This window comes from Oncorhynchus kisutch, linkage group LG26, assembly GCF_002021735.2.
Source record: "Oncorhynchus kisutch isolate 150728-3 linkage group LG26, Okis_V2, whole genome shotgun sequence".
NCBI lineage: Eukaryota > Metazoa > Chordata > Actinopteri > Salmoniformes > Salmonidae > Oncorhynchus > Oncorhynchus kisutch.
The window spans coordinates 38,702,508-38,721,203 of record NC_034199.2 but is presented as its reverse complement, the minus strand read 5'-3'; the positions used below and the strand labels follow the sequence as shown (position 1 = coordinate 38,721,203).

Below are 18,696 nucleotides of genomic sequence, written 5' to 3'. Positions count from 1 at the left end.
TACTTTACAAAAGCCCACATCTCCACTACTTTACAACAAGCCCACCTCTCCACTACTTTACAAGAAGCCCATCTCTCCACTACTTTACAACAAGTCCACCACCCCACTACTTTACAACAAGCCCATCTCTCCACTACTTTACAACAAGCCCATCTCTCCACTACTTTACAACAAGCCCATATCTCCACTACTTTACAACAAGTCCACCACCCCACTACTTTACAACAAGCCCACCTCTCCACTACTTTACAACAAGCCCACCTCTCCACTACTTTACAACAAGCCCACCTCTCCACTACTTTACAACAAGCCCATCTCTCCACTACTTTACAACAAGTCCACCACCCCACTACTTTACAACAAGCCCACCTCTCCACTACTTTACAACAAGCCCACCTCTCCACTACCCCACTACTTTACAACAAGCCCACCTCTCCACTACTTTACAAAAGCCCACATCTCCACTACTTTACAACAAGCCCACCTCTCCACTACTTTACAACAAGCCCATCTCTCCACTACTTTACAACAAGTCCACCACCCCACTACTTTACAACAAGCCCATCTCTCCACTACTTTACAACAAGCCCATCTCTCCACTACTTTACAACAAGCCCATATCTCCACTACTTTACAACAAGTCCACCACCCCACTACTTTACAACAAGCCCACCTCTCCACTACTTTACAACAAGCCCACCTCTCCACTACTTTACAACAAGCCCACCTCTCCACTACTTTACAACAAGCCCATCTCTCCACTACTTTACAACAAGTCCACCACCCCACTACTTTACAACAAGCCCACCTCTCCACTACTTTACAACAAGCCCACCTCTCCACTACCCCACTACTTTACAAAAGTCCACCGCTCCACTACTTTACAACAAGCCCACCTCTCCACAACTTTACAACAAGCCCACCTCTCCACTACTTTACAAAAGTCCACCGCTCCACTACTTTACAACAAGCCCACCTCTCCACTACTTTACAACAAGCCCACCTCTCCACTACTTTACAACAAGCCCATCTCTCCACTACTTTACAACAAGTCCACCACCCCACTACTTTACAACAAGCCCACCTCTCCACTACTTTACAACAAGCCCACCTCTCCACTACCCCACTACTTTACAAAAGTCCACCGCTCCACTACTTTACAACAAGCCCACCTCTCCACTACTTTACAACAAGCCCATCTCTCCACTACTTTACAACAAGCCCATCTCTCCACTACTTTACAACAAGCCCACCTCTCCACTACTTTACAACAAGCCCTCCTCTCCACAACTTTACAACAAGCCCACCTCTCCACTACTTTACAAAAGTCCACCGCTCCACTACTTTACAACAAGCCCACCTCTCCACTACTTTACAACAAGCCCACCTCTCCACTACTTTACAACAAGCCCACCTCTCCACTACTTACAACAAGCCCACCTCTCCACTACTTTACAACAAGCCCACCTCTCCACTACTCTACAACAAGCCCACCTCTCCACTACTCTACAACAAGCCCACCTCTCCACTACTCTACAACAAGCCCACCTCTCCACTACCCTGCTACTTTACAACAAGCCCATCTCTCCACTACTTTACAACAAGCCCACCTCTCCACTACTTTACAACAAGCCCACCTCTCCACTACTTTACAACAAGCCCACCTCTCCACTACTTTACAACAAGCCCACCTCTCCACTACTTTACAACAAGCCCACCTCTCCACTACTTTACAACAAGCCCACCTCTCCACTACTTTACAACAAGCCCACCTCTCCACTACTTTACAACAAGCCCACCTCTCCACTAAATCAAATCAAATCAAATTTTATTTGTCACATACACATGGTTAGCAGATGTTAATGCGAGTGTAGCGAAATGCTTGTGCTTCTAGTTCCGACAATGCAGTAATAACGAACAAGTAATCTAACTAACAATTCCAAAAAAACTACTGTCTTATACACAGTGTAAGGGGATAAGGAATATGTACATAAGGATATATGAATGAGTGATGGTACAAAGCAGCATAGGCAAGATACAGTAGATGATATCGAGTACAGTATAACATATGAGATGAGTATGTAAACAAAGTGGCATAGTTAAAGTGGCTAGTGATACATGTATTACATAAGGATGCAGTCGATGATATAGAGTACAGTATATACATATGCATATGAGATGAATAATGTAGGGTAAGTAACATTATATAAGGTAGCATTGTTTAAAGTGGCTAGTGATATATTTACATAATTTCCCATCAATTCCCATTATTAAAGTGGCTGGAGTTGAGTCAGTATCATTGACAGTGTGTTGGCACTACCCCACTACTTTACAACAAGCCCACCTCTCCACTACCCCACAACTGGAAAAACAAACGTTTTAATGCAGCAACAAAAGGGCCAGTAGCCAAACTAGTCCAGCCTCTGGGCAGGCCCTGGGCAAACAGTACATTGCTTTAAATATAGAAAGGCTGCTCCTAATAGGAGGTGTTTGTTGGGATTTCAATAGCAAAGAGAGCCAAGTGCACTACTGCTTTCCATGAAGGACTGGGTCTACTCTATAACTAGCCAGGGAGACGGTCTTTATTGAACCTCACTGTGAAACAATAAAAGCCAGGCTTGATGAACGAGCTTTGATTATTCAGGAGAAATAAAAGAAACAGCTTGTTAATATGGAAAGCCAATTAGCTGTAAAGAGAAAGAGGGGAGGGGGAGAGAAAGACACACAGAGAGAGGGGAGGGGGAGAGAAAGACACACAGAGAGAGAGGGGAGGGGGAGAGAAAGACACACAGAGAGAGAGGGGAGGGGGAGAGAAAGACACACAGAGAGAGGGGAGGGGGAGAGAAAGACACACAGAGAGAGGGGAGGGGGAGAGAAAGACACACAGAGAGAGAGGGGAGGGGGAGAGAAAGACACACAGAGAGAGAGGGGAGGGGGAGAGAAAGACACAGAGAGAGAGGGGAGGGGGAGAGAAAGACACAGAGAGAGAGGGGAGGGGGAGAGAAAGACACAGAGAGAGAGGGGAGGGGGAGAGAAAGACACAGAGAGAGAGGGGAGGGGGAGAGAAAGACACAGAGAGAGAGGGGAGGGGGAGAGAAAGACACACAGAGAGAGGGGAGGGGGAGAGAAAGACACACAGAGAGAGGGGAGGGGGAGAGAAAGACACACAGAGAGAGAGGAGGGGGAGAGAAAGACACAGAGAGAGAGAGGGGAGGGGGAGAGAAAGACACAGAGAGAGGAGGGGGAGAGAAAGACACACAGAGAGAGGGGAGGGGGAGAGAAAGACACAGAGAGAGAGGAGGGGGAGAGAAAGACACAGAGAGAGAGGAGGGGGAGAGAAAGACACAGAGAGAGGGGAGGGGGAGAGAAAGACACACAGAGAGAGGAGGGGAGAGAAAGACACAGAGAGAGAGGAGGGGGAGAGAAAGACACACAGAGAGAGGGGAGGGGGAGAGAAAGACACAGAGAGAGAGGAGGGGGAGAGAAAGACACAGAGAGAGAGGAGGGGGAGAGAAAGACACACAGAGAGAGGAGGGGGAGAGAAAGACACACAGAGAGAGAGGAGGGGGAGAGAAAGACACAGAGAGAGAGGGGAGGGGGAGAGAAAGACACAGAGAGAGAGGAGGGGGAGAGAAAGACACAGAGAGAGAGGAGGGGGAGAGAAAGACACACAGAGAGAGGAGGGGGAGAGAAAGACACACAGAGAGAGAGGAGGGGGAGAGAAAGACACAGAGAGAGAGAGGGGAGGGGGAGAGAAAGACACAGAGAGAGGAGGGGGAGAGAAAGACACACAGAGAGAGGAGGGGGAGAGAAAGACACACAGAGAGAGAGGGGAGGGGGAGAGAAAGACGCACAGAGAGAGGAGGGGGAGAGAAAGACACAGAGAGAGAGAGAGGGGAGGGGGAGAGAAACACACAGAGAGAGAGGGGAGGGGGAGATAAAGACACAGAGAGAGAGGGGAGGGGGGAGAAAGACAGAGCGAGAGAGGGGAGGGGGAGAGAAAGACACAGAGAGAGAGGAGGGGGAGAGAAAGACACAGAGAGAGAGGAGGGGGAGAGAAAGACACAGAGAGAGAGAGGGGAGGGGGAGAGAAAGACACAGAGAGAGAGAGGGGAGGGGGAGAGAAAGACACACAGAGAGAGGAGGGGGAGAGAAATACAGAGAGAGAGAGGAGGGGGAGAGAAAGACACAGAGAGAGAGGGGAGGGGGAGAGAAAGACGCACAGAGAGAGGAGGGGGAGAGAAAGACACAGAGAGAGAGAGGGGAGGGGGAGAGAAACACACAGAGAGAGAGGGGAGGGGGAGATAAAGACACAGAGAGAGAGGGGAGGGGGGAGAAAGACAGAGCGAGAGAGGGGAGGGGGAGAGAAAAGACACAGAGAGAGAAAGGGGAGGGGGAGAGAAAGACACACAGGGAGAGAGGGGAGGGGGAGAGAAACACACACAGAGAGAAAGGGGAGGAGAAGAGAAAGACACAGAGAAAGGGGAGGAGAAGAGAAAGACACAGAGAAAGGGGAGGAGAAGAGAAAGACAGAAAGGGGAGGGGGAGAGAAAGACAGAGAAAGGGGAGGGGGAGAGAAAGACACAGAGCGAGAGAGGGGAGGGGGAGAGAAAGACACAGAGAGAGAAAAGGGAGGGGGAGAGAAAGACACAGGGAGAAAGGGGAGGGGGAGAGAAAGACACAGAGAGAGAAAGGGGAGGGGGAGAGAAAGACACAGAGAGAGAAAGGGGAGGGGGAGAGAAAGACACAGAGAGAGAGGGGAGGTGGAGAGAAAGACACAGAGAGAGAGAGGGGAGGGGGAGAGAAAGACACAGAGAGAGAGAGGGGAGGGGGAGAGAAAGACACAGAGAGAGAGAGGGGAGGGGGAGGAAAAGACACACAGGGAGAAAGAGGAGGGGGAGAGAAAGACACAGAGAGAGAGTAAGCTATGATAGAGAGAGATGAATAGAGAGAAAGAGAGTGAGGGAAAGAGAGAAAGAAAGAGAGCGAGAGAGAGCGAGAGGGTGAGAAGAGTGTCAGGCCAGGGGATGTAGGGAAGAATGGTGGACTTTAACACACTAGTTTTTTCTGCTTGTTGATTCTGAATGTCTGTAATTAGTGAGCGGGCCAGGGTGAGGGGAACATGAAAGGGGAGAGGGAGAGAGGTTGGGTGGTGCAGAGGGGGCTGGGTGGGGAAGGTGGAAGATATGGGAGATTAGTATTGTGGAAGAACTCCAGGTTGGGGGAGGGGGATCAGAGAGAGGGGGGTGGGAGAGAGAGGCAAGAGATTACGCCAAACCAAAGTAACCCTCATCCCAATAACAGTTATTCATGCCTTCATAACAGCCTAGAAACTGCTAGTGAGAGGGCTGAGGGAAACTCTCCCCACTGTAACGAGGGCTGAGGGAAACTCTCCCCACTGTAACGAGGGCTGAGGGAAACTCTCCCCACTGTAACGAGGGCTGAGGGAAACTCTCCCCACTGTAACGAGGGCTGAGGGAAACTCTCGTCACTGTAACGAGGGCTGAGGGAAACTCTCCCCACTGTAACGAGGGCTGAGGGAAACTCTCCCCACTGTAACGAGGGCTGAGGGAAACTCTCCCCACTGTAACGAGGGCTGAGGGAAACTCTCCTCACTGTAACGAGGGCTGAGGGAATCTCTCCCCACTGTAACGAGGGCTGAGGGAAACTCTCCCCACTGTAACGAGGGCTGAGGGAAACTCTCCCCACTGTAACGAGGGCTGAGGGAAACTCTCCCCACTGTAACGAGGGCTGAGGGAAACTCTCCCCACTGTAACGAGGGCTTTAGCTGCTTCGTTTAGCTCCACATGCCTGTCTGAGTCCGAGCAGTCATGCATTGTCCTGACACGTGTAAACTGAATGTTCAAACCCTGAATGCTGATTGGCTAACAGCCATGGTATATCAGACCATATACCACGGGTATGACAACACATTTCTTGTTAGTGCTCTAATTATGTTGGTAACCAGTTTATAATAGAAATAAGGTACCTCGGGGGTTTGTGGTATATGGACAATATACCACGGCTAAGGGCTGTATCCAGGCACTCTGCGTTGCGTCGTGCCGAAGAACGGCCCTTAGCCGTGGTATATTGATCATATACCACACCTGACTGCTTAAATATAACACAGTATATATATATATATATATATATATATATATATATATATATATATATATATATATGAGTGTGTATTAGTGTGCCTGTAACGGTCTGATGTTTGAAAGTGAGTGTGTCCACTATACAGTATGTGTGTAGTGTGTATTACCTGTTGCAGGTCAGCCAGTGAGTACAGGTGGATATGTTGCAGTAGGTAATCTCTGGGGAAGATCCTTTAGGGGAGAGAGAAAGACCAACATTTGAACCATTTTAGTTATGCAATTTTCTTAGAACCATAAGTCAGATCCTTTCAGAAAATGTAATATGACATGCCATTTAGCAGACTTACAGCACTGTATGTATGGGTGGCCCCACCAATAAAAAGTAGACATTGTCTCTCACTGTACTGACCTGGAACAGCAACGCTGGTGAAATGGTTTATCATGTATTAAACATGACAGGAAGGAGATGTGAGGTTCATGTTGAGATTCATAAAGCACGATAACAAAATGTACACGATGAGTCATGTCACACATACACACACACGGACCATGATAGTGCCTGTGTAACCATGGTAACGGCGGGGCCAAAATTGCAGAGAAAATGGGGGTTAATTCAATAGAATGAGAGTCAGGCTGGGGCAGAAGGGGAATGGGTGTTTAAAAGCTCTCTGCCTTATAATGGAGCGAAGTGGAGGTCTCTCTCTGCTCTCTCCGTCTCATCAGGCTCGCTATTATAGTCCTCTGCACAACACTCTCTACCAAACCTACACACACACAGTAATTCACACACACTCACCCACACCAGCTCACGGTTTATTTAGATGTATTTTATATCCCCTTTATTTAACCAGGTAGGCTAGTTGAGAACACCTTTATTTAACCAGGTAGGCTAGTAGAGAACACCTTTATTTAACCAGGTAGGCTAGTTGAGAACACCTTTATTTAACCAGGTAGGCTAGTAGAGAACACCTTTATTTAACCAGGTAGGCTAGTAGAGAACACCTTTATTTAACCAGGTAGGCTAGTTGAGAACACCTTTATTTAACCAGGTAGGCTAGTTGAGAACACCTTTATTTAACCAGGTAGGCTAGTAGAGAACACCTTTATTTAACCAGGTAGGCTAGTAGAGAACACCTTTATTTAACCAGGTAGGCTAGTAGAGAACACCTTTATTTAACCAGGTAGGCTAGTAGAGAACACCTTTATTTAACCAGGTAGGCTAGTAGAGAACACCTTTATTTAACCAGGTAGGCTAGTAGAGAACACCTTTATTTAACCAGGTAGGCTAGTAGAGAACACCTTTATTTAACCAGGTAGGCTAGTAGAGAACACCTTTATTTAACCAGGTAGGCTAGTTGAGAACACCTTTATTTAACCAGGTAGGCTAGTTGAGAACACCTTTATTTAACCAGGTAGGCTAGTTGAGAACACCTTTATTTAACCAGGTAGGCTAGTAGAGAACACCTTTATTTAACCAGGTAGGCTAGTAGAGAACACCTTTATTTAACCAGGTAGGCTAGTAGAGAACACCTTTATTTAACCAGGTAGGCTAGTTGAGAACACCTTTATTTAACCAGGTAGGCTAGTTGAGAACACCTTTATTTAACCAGGTAGGCTAGTAGAGAACACCTTTATTTAACCAGGTAGGCTAGTAGAGAACACCTTTATTTAACCAGGTAGGCTAGTAGAGAACACCTTTATTTAACCAGGTAGGCTAGTAGAGAACACCTTTATTTAACCAGGTAGGCTAGTAGAGAACACCTTTATTTAACCAGGTAGGCTAGTTGAGAACACCTTTATTTAACCAGGTAGGCTAGTAGAGTACACCTTTATTTAACCAGGTAGGCTAGTAGAGAACACCTTTATTTAACCAGGTAGGCTAGTTGAGAACACCTTTATTTAACCAGGTAGGCTAGTTGAGAACACCTTTATTTAACCAGGTAGGCTAGTAGAGAACACCTTTATTTAACCAGGTAGGCTAGTAGAGAACACCTTTATTTAACCAGGTAGGCTAGTAGAGAACACCTTTATTTAACCAGGTAGGCTAGTAGAGAACACCTTTATTTAACCAGGTAGGCTAGTAGAGAACACCTTTATTTAACCAGGTAGGCTAGTAGAGAACACCTTTATTTAACCAGGTAGGCTAGTAGAGAACACCTTTATTTAACCAGGTAGGCTAGTAGAGAACACCTTTATTTAACCAGGTAGGCTAGTTGAGAACACCTTTATTTAACCAGGTAGGCTAGTTGAGAACACCTTTATTTAACCAGGTAGGCTAGTTGAGAACACCTTTATTTAACCAGGTAGGCTAGTAGAGAACACCTTTATTTAACCAGGTAGGCTGTAGAGAACACCTTTATTTAACCAGGTAGGCTAGTAGAGAACACCTTTATTTAACCAGGTAGGCTAGTTGAGAACACCTTTATTTAACCAGGTAGGCTAGTTGAGAACACCTTATTTAACCAGGTAGGCTAGTAGAGAACACCTTTATTTAACCAGGTAGGCTAGTAGAGAACACCTTTATTTAACCAGGTAGGCTAGTAGAGAACACCTTTATTTAACCAGGTAGGCTAGTAGAGAACACCTTTATTTAACCAGGTAGGCTAGTAGAGAACACCTTTATTTAACCAGGTAGGCTAGTAGAGAACACCTTTATTTAACCAGGTAGGCTAGTAGAGAACACCTTTATTTAACAGGTAGGCTGTAGAGAACACCTTTATTTAACCAGGTAGGCTAGTAGAGAACACCTTTATTTAACCCAGGTTAGACTAGTAGAGAACACCTTTATTTAACCAGGTAGGCTAGTAGAGAACACCTTTATTTAACCAGGTAGGCTAGTAGAGAACACCTTTATTTAACCAGGTAGGCTAGTAGAGAACACCTTTATTTAACCAGGTAGGCTAGTAGAGAACACCTTTATTTAACCAGGTAGGCTAGTTGAGAACACCTTTATTTTAACCAGGTAGGCTAGTAGAGAAACACCTTTATTTAACCAGGTAGGCTAGTAGAGAGACACCTTTATTTAACCAGGTAGGCTAGTTGAGAACACCTTTATTTAACCAGGTAGGCTAGTGAGAACACCTTTATTTAACCAGGTAGGCTAGTAGAGAACACCTTTATTTACCAGGTAGGCGTAGGAACACCTTTATTTAACCAGGTAGGCTAGTAGAGAACACCTTATTTAACCAGGTAGGCTAGTAGAGAACACCTTTATTTAACCAGGTAGGCTAGTAGAGAACACCTTTATTTAACCAGGTAGGCTAGTTGGAGAACACCTTTATTTAACCAGGTAGGCTAGTAGAGAACACCTTTATTTAACCAGGTAGGCTAGTAGAGAACACCTTTATTTAACCAGGTAGGCTAGTAGAGAACACCTTTATTAACCAGGTAGGCTAGTAGAGAACACCCTTTATTTAACCAGGTAGGCTAGTAGAGAACCACCTTTATTTAACCAGGTAGGCTAGTAGAGAACACCTTTATTTAACCAGGTAGGCTAGTAGAGAACACCTTTATTTAACCAGGTAGGCTAGTAGAGAACACCTTTATTTAACCAGGTAGGCTAGTAGAGAACACCTTTATTAACCAGGTAGGCTAGTAGAAGAACACCTTTATTTAACCAGGTAGGCTAGTTGAGAAACACCTTTATTTAACCAGGTAGGCTAGTAGAGAACACCTTTATTTAACCAGGTAGGCTAGTAGAGAACACCTTTATTTAACCAGGTAGGCTAGTAGAGAACACCTTTATTTAACCAGGTAGGCTAGTAGAGAACACCTTTATTTAACCAGGTAGGCTAGTTCCGAGAACACCTTTATTTAACCAGGTAGGCTAGTAGAGAACACCTTTATTTAACCAGGTAGGCTAGTAGAGAACACCTTTATTTAACCAGGTAGCCTAGTAGAGAACACCTTTATTTAACCAGGTAGGCTAGTAGAGAACACCCTTTATTTAACCAGGTAGGCTAGTAGAGAACACCTTATTTAACAGGTAGGCTAGTAGAGAACACCTTATTTAACCAGGTAGGCTAGTTAGAGAACACCTTTATTTAACCAGGTAGGCTAGTTGAGAACACCTTTATTTAACCAGGTAGGCTAGTAGAGAACACCTTTATTTAACCAGGTAGGCTAGTAGAGAACACCTTTATTTAACCAGGTAGGCTAGTTGAGAACACCTTTATTTAACCAGGTAGGCTAGTAGAGAACACCTTATTTAACCAGGTAGGCTAGTAGAGAACACCTTTATTTAACCAGGTAGGCTAGTTGAGAACACCTTTATTTAACCAGGTAGGCTAGTAGAGAACACCTTTATTTAACCAGGTAGGCTAGTAGAGAACACCTTTATTTAACCAGGTAGGCTAGTAGAGAACACCTTTATTTAACCAGGTAGGCTAGTAGAGAACACCTTTATTTAACCAGGTAGGCTAGTAGAGAACACCTTTATTTAACCAGGTAGGCTAGTAGAGAACACCTTTATTTAACCAGGTAGGCTAGTTGAGAACACCTTTATTTAACCAGGTAGGCTAGTTGAGAACACCTTTATTTAACCAGGTAGGCTAGTTGAGAACACCTTTATTTAACCAGGTAGGCTAGTAGAGAACACCTTTATTTAACCAGGTAGGCTAGTAGAGAACACCTTTATTTAACCAGGTAGGCTAGTAGAGAACACCTTTATTTAACCAGGTAGGCTAGTAGAGAACACCTTTATTTAACCAGGTAGGCTAGTAGAGAATACCTTTATTTAACCAGGTAGGCTAGTAGAGAACACCTTTATTTAACCAGGTAGGCTAGTAGAGAACACCTTTATTTAACCAGGTAGGCTAGTAGAGAACACCTTTATTTAACCAGGTAGGCTAGTTGAGAACACCTTTATTTAACCAGGTAGGTCAGTTGAGAACACCTTTATTTAACCAGGTAGGCCAGTAGAGAACACCTTTATTTAACCAGGTAGGCTAGTTGAGAACACCTTTATTTAACCAGGTAGGCTAGTTGAGAACACCTTTATTTAACCAGGTAGGCTAGTTGAGAACACCTTTATTTAACCAGGTAGGCTAGTAGAGAACACCTTTATTTAACCAGGTAGGCTAGTTGAGAACACCTTTATTTAACCAGGTAGGCTAGTAGAGAACACCTTTATTTAACCAGGTAGGCTAGTAGAGAACACCTTTATTTAACCAGGTAGGCTAGTTGAGAACACCTTTATTTAACCAGGTAGGCTAGTAGAGAACACCTTTATTTAACCAGGTAGGCTAGTAGAGAACACCTTTATTTAACCAGGTAGGCTAGTAGAGAACACCTTTATTTAACCAGGTAGGCTAGTAGAGAACACCTTTATTTAACCAGGTAGGCTAGTAGAGAACACCTTTATTTAACCAGGTAGGCTAGTAGAGAACACCTTTATTTAACCAGGTAGGCTAGTTGAGAACACCTTTATTTAACCAGGTAGGCTAGTAGAGAACACCTTTATTTAACCAGGTAGGCTAGTTGAGAACACCTTTATTTAACCAGGTAGGCTAGTAGAGAACACCTTTATTTAACCAGGTAGGCTAGTAGAGAACACCTTTATTTAACCAGGTAGGCTAGTTGAGAACACCTTTATTTAACCAGGTAGGCTAGTAGAGAACACCTTTATTTAACCAGGTAGGCTAGTAGAGAACACCTTTATTTAACCAGGTAGGCTAGTAGAGAACACCTTTATTTAACCAGGTAGGCTAGTAGAGAACACCTTTATTTAACCAGGTAGGCTAGTAGAGAACACCTTTATTTAACCAGGTAGGCTAGTAGAGAACACCTTTATTTAACCAGGTAGGCTAGTTGAGAACACCTTTATTTAACCAGGTAGGCTAGTTGAGAACACCTTTATTTAACCAGGTAGGCTAGTTGAGAAACACCTTTATTTAACCAGGTAGGCTAGTAGAGAACACCTTTATTTAACCAGGTAGGCTAGTAGAGAACACCTTTATTTAACCAGGTAGGCTAGTAGAGAACACCTTTATTTAACCAGGTAGGCTAGTAGAGAACACCTTTATTTAACCAGGTAGGCTAGTAGAGAACACCTTTATTTAACCAGGTAGGCTAGTAGAGAACACCTTTATTTAACCAGGTAGGCTAGTAGAGAACACCTTTATTTAACCAGGTAGGCTAGTTGAGAACACCTTTATTTAACCAGGTAGGCTAGTAGAGAACACCTTTATTTAACCAGGTAGGCTAGTTGAGAACACCTTTATTTAACCAGGTAGGCTAGTTGAGAACACCTTTATTTAACCAGGTAGGCTAGTAGAGAACACCTTTATTTAACCAGGTAGGCTAGTAGAGAACACCTTTATTTAACCAGGTAGGCTAGTTGAGAACACCTTTATTTAACCAGGTAGGCTAGTAGAGAACACCTTTATTTAACCAGGTAGGCTAGTTGAGAACACCTTTATTTAACCAGGTAGGCTAGTAGAGAACACCTTTATTTAACCAGGTAGGCTAGTAGAGAACACCTTTATTTAACCAGGTAGGCTAGTTGAGAACACCTTTATTTAACCAGGTAGGCTAGTAGAGAACACCTTTATTTAACCAGGTAGGCAAGTTGAGAACAAGTTCTCATTTACAATTGCGACCTGGCCAAGATAAAGCAAAGCAGTTCGACACATACAACGACACAGAGTTACACATGGAATATACAAACATACAGTCAATAATACAGTATGAACAAGTCTATATATGATGTGAGCAAATGAGGTGAGAAGGGAGGTAAAGGCAAAAAAGGCCATGGTGGCAAAGTAAATACAATATAGCAAGTAAAACACTGGAATGGTAGTTTTTCAATGGAAGAATGTGCTAAGTAGAAATAAAAATAATGGGGTGCAAAGGAGCAAAATAAATAAATAAATAAAAATGAAATACAGTTGGGAAAGAGGTAGTTGTTTGGGCTAAATTATAGGTGGGCTATGTACAGGTGCAGTAATCTGTGAGCTGCTCTGACAGTTGGTGCTTAAAGCTAGTGAGGGAGATAAGTGTTTCCAGTTTCAGAGATTTTTGTAGTTCGTTCCAGTCATTGGCAGCAGAGAACTGGAAGGAGAGGCGGCCAAAGAAAGAATTGGTTTTGGGGGTGACTAGAGAGATATACCTGCTGGAGCGTGTGCTACAGGTGGGAGATGCTATGGTGACCAGCGAGCTGAGATAAGGGGGGACTTTACCTAGCAGGGTCTTGTAGATGACATGGAGCCAGTGGGTTTGGCGACGAGTATGAAGCGAGGGCCAGCCAACGAGAGCGTACAGGTCGCAATGGTGGGTAGTATATGGGGCTTTGGTGATAAAATGGATTGCACTGTGATAGACATTCATATATCCTTATGTACATATTCTTTATCCCCTTACACTGTGTATAAGACAGTAGTTTTTTGGAATTGTTAGTTAGATTACTTGTTCGTTATTACTGCATTGTCGGAACTAGAAGCACAAGCATTTCGCTACACTCGCATTAACATCTGCTAACCATGTGTATGTGACAGATCAAATTTGATTTGATTTGATTTGATTTGACTGCATCCAATTTGTTGAGTAGGGTATTGGAGGCTATTTTGTAAATGACATCGCCAAAGTCGAGGATTGGTAGGATGGTCAGTTTTACAAGGGTAGGTTTGGCAGCATGAGTGAAGGATGCTTTGTTGCGAAATAGGAAGCTGATTCTAGATTTAACTTTGGATTGGAGATGTTTGATATGGGTCTGGAAGGAGAGTTTACAGTCTAACCAGACACCTAAGTATTTGTAGTTGTCCACGTATTCTAAGTCAGAGCCGTCCAGAGTAGTGATGTTGGACAGGCGGGTAGGTGCAGGTAGCGATCAGTTGAAGAGCATGCATTTAGTTTTACTTGTATTTAAGAGCAATTGGAGGCCACGGAAGGAGAGTTGTAATGGCATTGAAGCTTGCCTGGAGGGTTGTTAACACAGTGTCCAAAGAAGGGCCGGAAGTATACAGAATGGTGTCGTCTGCGTAGAGGTGGATCAGGGACTCACCAGCAGCAAGAGCGACCTCATTGATGTATACAGAGAAGAGAGTCGGTCCAAGAATTGAACCCTGTGGCACCCCCATAGAGACTGCCAGAGGTCCGGACAGCAGACCCTCCGATTTGACACACTGAACTCTATCAGAGAAGTAGTTGGTGAACATGGCGAGGCAATCATTTGAGAAACCGAGTCTGCCGATGAGGATGTGGTGATTGACAGAGTCGAAAGCCATGGCCAGATCAAGGAATACGGCTGCACAGTAATGTTTCTAACGTTACAGGTCAAGGATCCACAAAGTGACATAGCAAGAGACAGAGAGGTGGGAGTTGGAGTGAAAGATGGAGAGGGCGAGAGATGGGATCATATAGACTCTCTGCACTAATAACCCTGCGCTGTCCATCTCTGCACTAATAACCCTGTGCTGTCTCTCTCTGCACTAATAACCCCGCGCTGTCTCTCTCTGCACTAATAACACCACGCTGTCCCTCTCTGCACTAATAACCCTGCGCTGTCCATCTCTGCACTAATAACCCTGTGCTGTCTCTCTCTGCACTAATAACCCCGCGCTGTCTCTCTCTGCACTAATAACCATGTGCTGTCCCTCTCTGCACTAATAACCCCACGCTGTCTCTCTCTGCACTAATAACCCTGTGCTGTCCCTCTCTGCACTAATAACCCCACGCTGTCTCTCTCTGCACTAATAACCCCGCGCTGGCCCTCTCTGCACTAATAACCCCGCGCTGTCCCTCTCTGCACTAATAACCCCACGCTGTCTCTCTCTGCAGTAATAACCCCACGCTGTCCCCCTCTGCACTAATAACCCCACACTGTCTCTCTCTGCAATAATAACCCCACGCTGTCCCTCTCTGCACTAATAACCCCACGTTGTCTCTCTCTGCACTAATAACCCCGCGCTGTCCCTCTCTGCACTAATAACACGATGCTGTCTCTCTCTGCACAAATAACCCCACGCTGTCCCTCTCTGCATTAATAACCCCACGATGCCTCTCTCTGCACTAATAACCCTGTGCTGTTCCTCTCTGCACTAATAACCCCACGCTGTCTCTCTCTGCACTAATAAATAACCTTGCGCTGTCCCTCTCTGCACTAATAACCCCGCGCTGTCCCTCTCTGCACTAATAACCCCACGCTGTCCCCCTCTGCAATAATAACACAATGCTGTCCCTCTCTGCACTAATAACCCCACGCTGTCCCTCTCTGCACTAATAACCCCACGCTGTCCCTCTCTGCACTAATAACACCATGCTGTCCCTCTCTGCACTAACACTGAAGGGGCACACAGCTCCAATGCCTCTCCTGGGAGTGTAGAGGGACGGACACACAGCTCTATGCAGGTATCATGGAAACCTTTGTGGGAAGGGGTAGTAGTATCTATATGAATGTGAATGTGAGTGCATATACTGTATACGTGAGTTACATCTGTCCCTTCCACGGCCTCTACTTCTCATCCCGTGTCTCCCTAACCTGCCGCCACTCCCCCAGTGCTCTCTCCCTCTCTGTGTGGGTGTTTCTGATTGTGTGAGTAGAAACAGGTGTGCTGGAGGCAGAGCAGATCCCCACCAGCTGCAACCTGTTCCATAATCAAGACTAGAGGTCGACCGATATGATTTTTCAACGCAGATACCGATACATCGGCCGATTAAAAAAAACATGTTATTGTAATAATGACAATTACAACAATACTGAATTAACACTTATTTTGACTTAATATAATACATCAATAAAATCAATTTAGCCTCAAGTAGATAATGAAACATGTTCAATTTGGTTTAAATAATGCAAAAACAAAGTGTTGGAGAAGAACGTAAAAGTGCAATATGTGCCATGTAAGAAAGCTAACGTTTAAGTTCCTTGCTCAGAACATGAAAGCTGGTGGTTCCTTTTAACATGAGTCTTCAATTTCCCCAGGTAAGAAGTTTTAGGTTGTAGTTATTATAGGACTATTTCCCTCTATACCATTTGTATTTCATTAACCTTTGACTATTGGATGTTCTTATTTTTTATTAATTTTTTTACCTTTATCTAGGCAAGTCAATTAAGAACAAATTCTTATTTTCACGGCCTAGGAACAGTGGGTTAACTCCCTGTACAGGGGCAGAACAACAGATTTGTACCTTGTCAGCTCGGGGATTTGAACATGAAACCTTTTGGTTACTAGTCCAACGCTCTAACCACTAGGCTACCCTGCCGCCCCTATAGGCACTATAGTATTGCCAGTGTAACAGTATAGCTTTCGTCCCTCTCCTTGCTCCTCCCTGGGCTCGAACCAGGAACACAACGACAACAGCCACCACATCGAAGCAGCGTTACCCATGCAGAGCAAGGTAAACAACCACCCCAACGCTCAGAGCGAGTAAAGTTTGAAACGCTATTAGAGCGTATATGACTGTAGTACAGAACCATGTCTTTAAATGGTATATGACTGTAGTACGGAACCATGTCTTTAAATAGTATATGACTGTAGTACAGAACCATGTCTTTAAATGGTATATGACTGTAGTACAGAACCATGTCTTTAAACAGTATATGACTGTAGTACAGAACCATGTCTTTAAACAGTATAAATGACTGCCTGTGTTCATATGTGCATGTGTGTGTGCGTGCAGACTATCCACACGTATGCAGCAGATCTGTGTGTCTAACGTGTACTATGTGTGCATCCTTATGTGTGTGTGTGTGTGGTACATCCGTGGGGTTCAGAGGTGTGTGTTAGATCAGTGCGGGCGGTGATGGCCGTGACAGGCCTCCTCAGCGCCCCCTCCAGACCGACAGTAGGCCCAGAGGGTCCATGGATAGCTCGACGGTAGGCCCATAGAGGGTCCATGGTTGGCCGACGGTAGGCCCAGAGGGGGTCCGTGGCCCATGGTAGGCCCATAGAGGGTCCATGGTAGGCCCATAGAGGGTCCATGGTAGGCCCATAGAGGGTCCATGGTAGGCCCATAGAGGGTCCATGGTTGGCCGACGGTAGGCCCATAGAGGGCCCATGGTAGGCCCATAGAGGGTCCATGGTTGGCCGACGGTAGACCCAGAGGGTCCATGGCCCATGGTAGGCCCATAGAGGGTCCGTGGCCCATGGTAGGCCCATAGAGGGTCCGTGGCCCATGGTAGGCCCATAGAGGGTCCATGGATGGCCCGACGGTAGGCCCATAGAGGGTCCATGGTAGGCCCATAGAGAGCCATGGTAGGCCCATAGAGAGCCATGGTAGGCCCATAGAGAGCCATGGTAGGCCCATAGAGGGTCCATGGTAGGCCCATAGAGGGTCCATGGTAGGCCCATAGAGGGTCCATGGTAAGCCCATAGAGGGTCCATGGTAGGCCCATAGAGGGTCCATGGTAGGCCCATAGAGGGTCCATGGTAAGCCCATAGAGGGTCCATGGTAGGCCCATAGAGGGTCCATGGTTGGCCGGGGGAAGGGTTTAGCACCACCGGCCTCATTAATCCTGCAGTGTTTTGAAGGGCAGGGCGTTAGTCGCCGAGCGCTAATGGTGTAGTGGTAAACAGGGTCTCTAGCGAGAGAGGAGCACTCCGGGGTCGCCAACACTGCCGTAAACACCACGGCCTTCTTCCCCTTCCGACAACCAGCTGGGATAACTCTGTAGCCCAGGGTGTGTGTGGAGTAGGAGCGTCTCAGAGCCCCACTCTGTTCGTCTCAGCCAAGACCTCAGCAAAAAAAAATGTAGACCTCCACAAGTCTGGTTCATCCTTGGGAGAAATGTCCAAATGCCTGAAGGTACCACGTTCATCTGTACAAACAATAGTACGCAAGTATAAACACCATGGGACCACGCAGCCGTCATACCGCTCAGGAAGGAGACGCGTTCTGTATCCTAGAGATGAACTACTTTGGTGCGAAAAGTGCAAATCAATCCCAGAACAACAGCAAAGGACCTTGAAGATGCTGGAGGGAACAGGTACAAAAGTATCTATATCCACAGTAAAACAAGTCCTATATCGACATAACCTGAAAGGCCGCTCAGCAAGGAAGAAGCCACTGCTCCAAAACCACCATAAAAAAGCCAGACTATGGTTTATGGGGACAAAGATCGTACTTTTTGGAGAAATGTCCTCTGGTCTGATGAAACAAAAATAGAACTGTTTGGCCATAATGACCATCGTTATAATTGGAGGAAAAAGGGGTAGGCTTGCAAGCCGAAGAACACCATCCCAACCGTGAAGCACGGGGGTGGCAGCATCATGTTGTGAGGGTGCTTTGCAGTAGGAGGGACTGGTACACTTCACAAAATAGATGGCATCATGAGGACGGGAAATTATGTGGATATATTGAAGCAACATCTCAAGACAACAGTCAGGAAGTTAAAGCTTGGTCGCAAATGGGCCTTCCAAATGGACAATGACCCCAAGCATACTTACAAAGTTGTGGCAAAATGGCTTAAGGACAACAAAGTCAAGGTATTGGAGTGGCCATCACATAGCCCTGACCTCAATCCTATAGAAAATTAGTGGGCAGAACTGAAAAAGCGTGTGCGAGCAAGGAGGCCTACAAACCTGACTCAGTTACACCAGCTCTGTCAGGAGGAATGGGCCAAAATTCACCCAGATTATTGTGGGAAGCTTGTGGAAGG

The 18,696-nt window shown here is 45.5% G+C and overlaps 1 protein-coding gene across 3 annotated transcripts in view; it reads right to left on the bottom strand.

Moving 5' to 3' along the window:
* The window catches only part of plekhm3 (pleckstrin homology domain containing, family M, member 3), a 105,437-nt gene that overhangs the window by 28,683 nt on the left and 58,058 nt on the right, over positions 1-18,696 (bottom strand). For all 3 annotated transcript variants that reach the window (XM_031806079.1, XM_031806081.1, XM_031806080.1), the window contains exon 7: positions 6,269-6,332. In XM_031806079.1, coding sequence (XP_031661939.1) covers positions 6,269-6,332 — 64 coding nt within the window. The remainder of the gene's footprint in view (positions 1-6,268; positions 6,333-18,696) is intronic.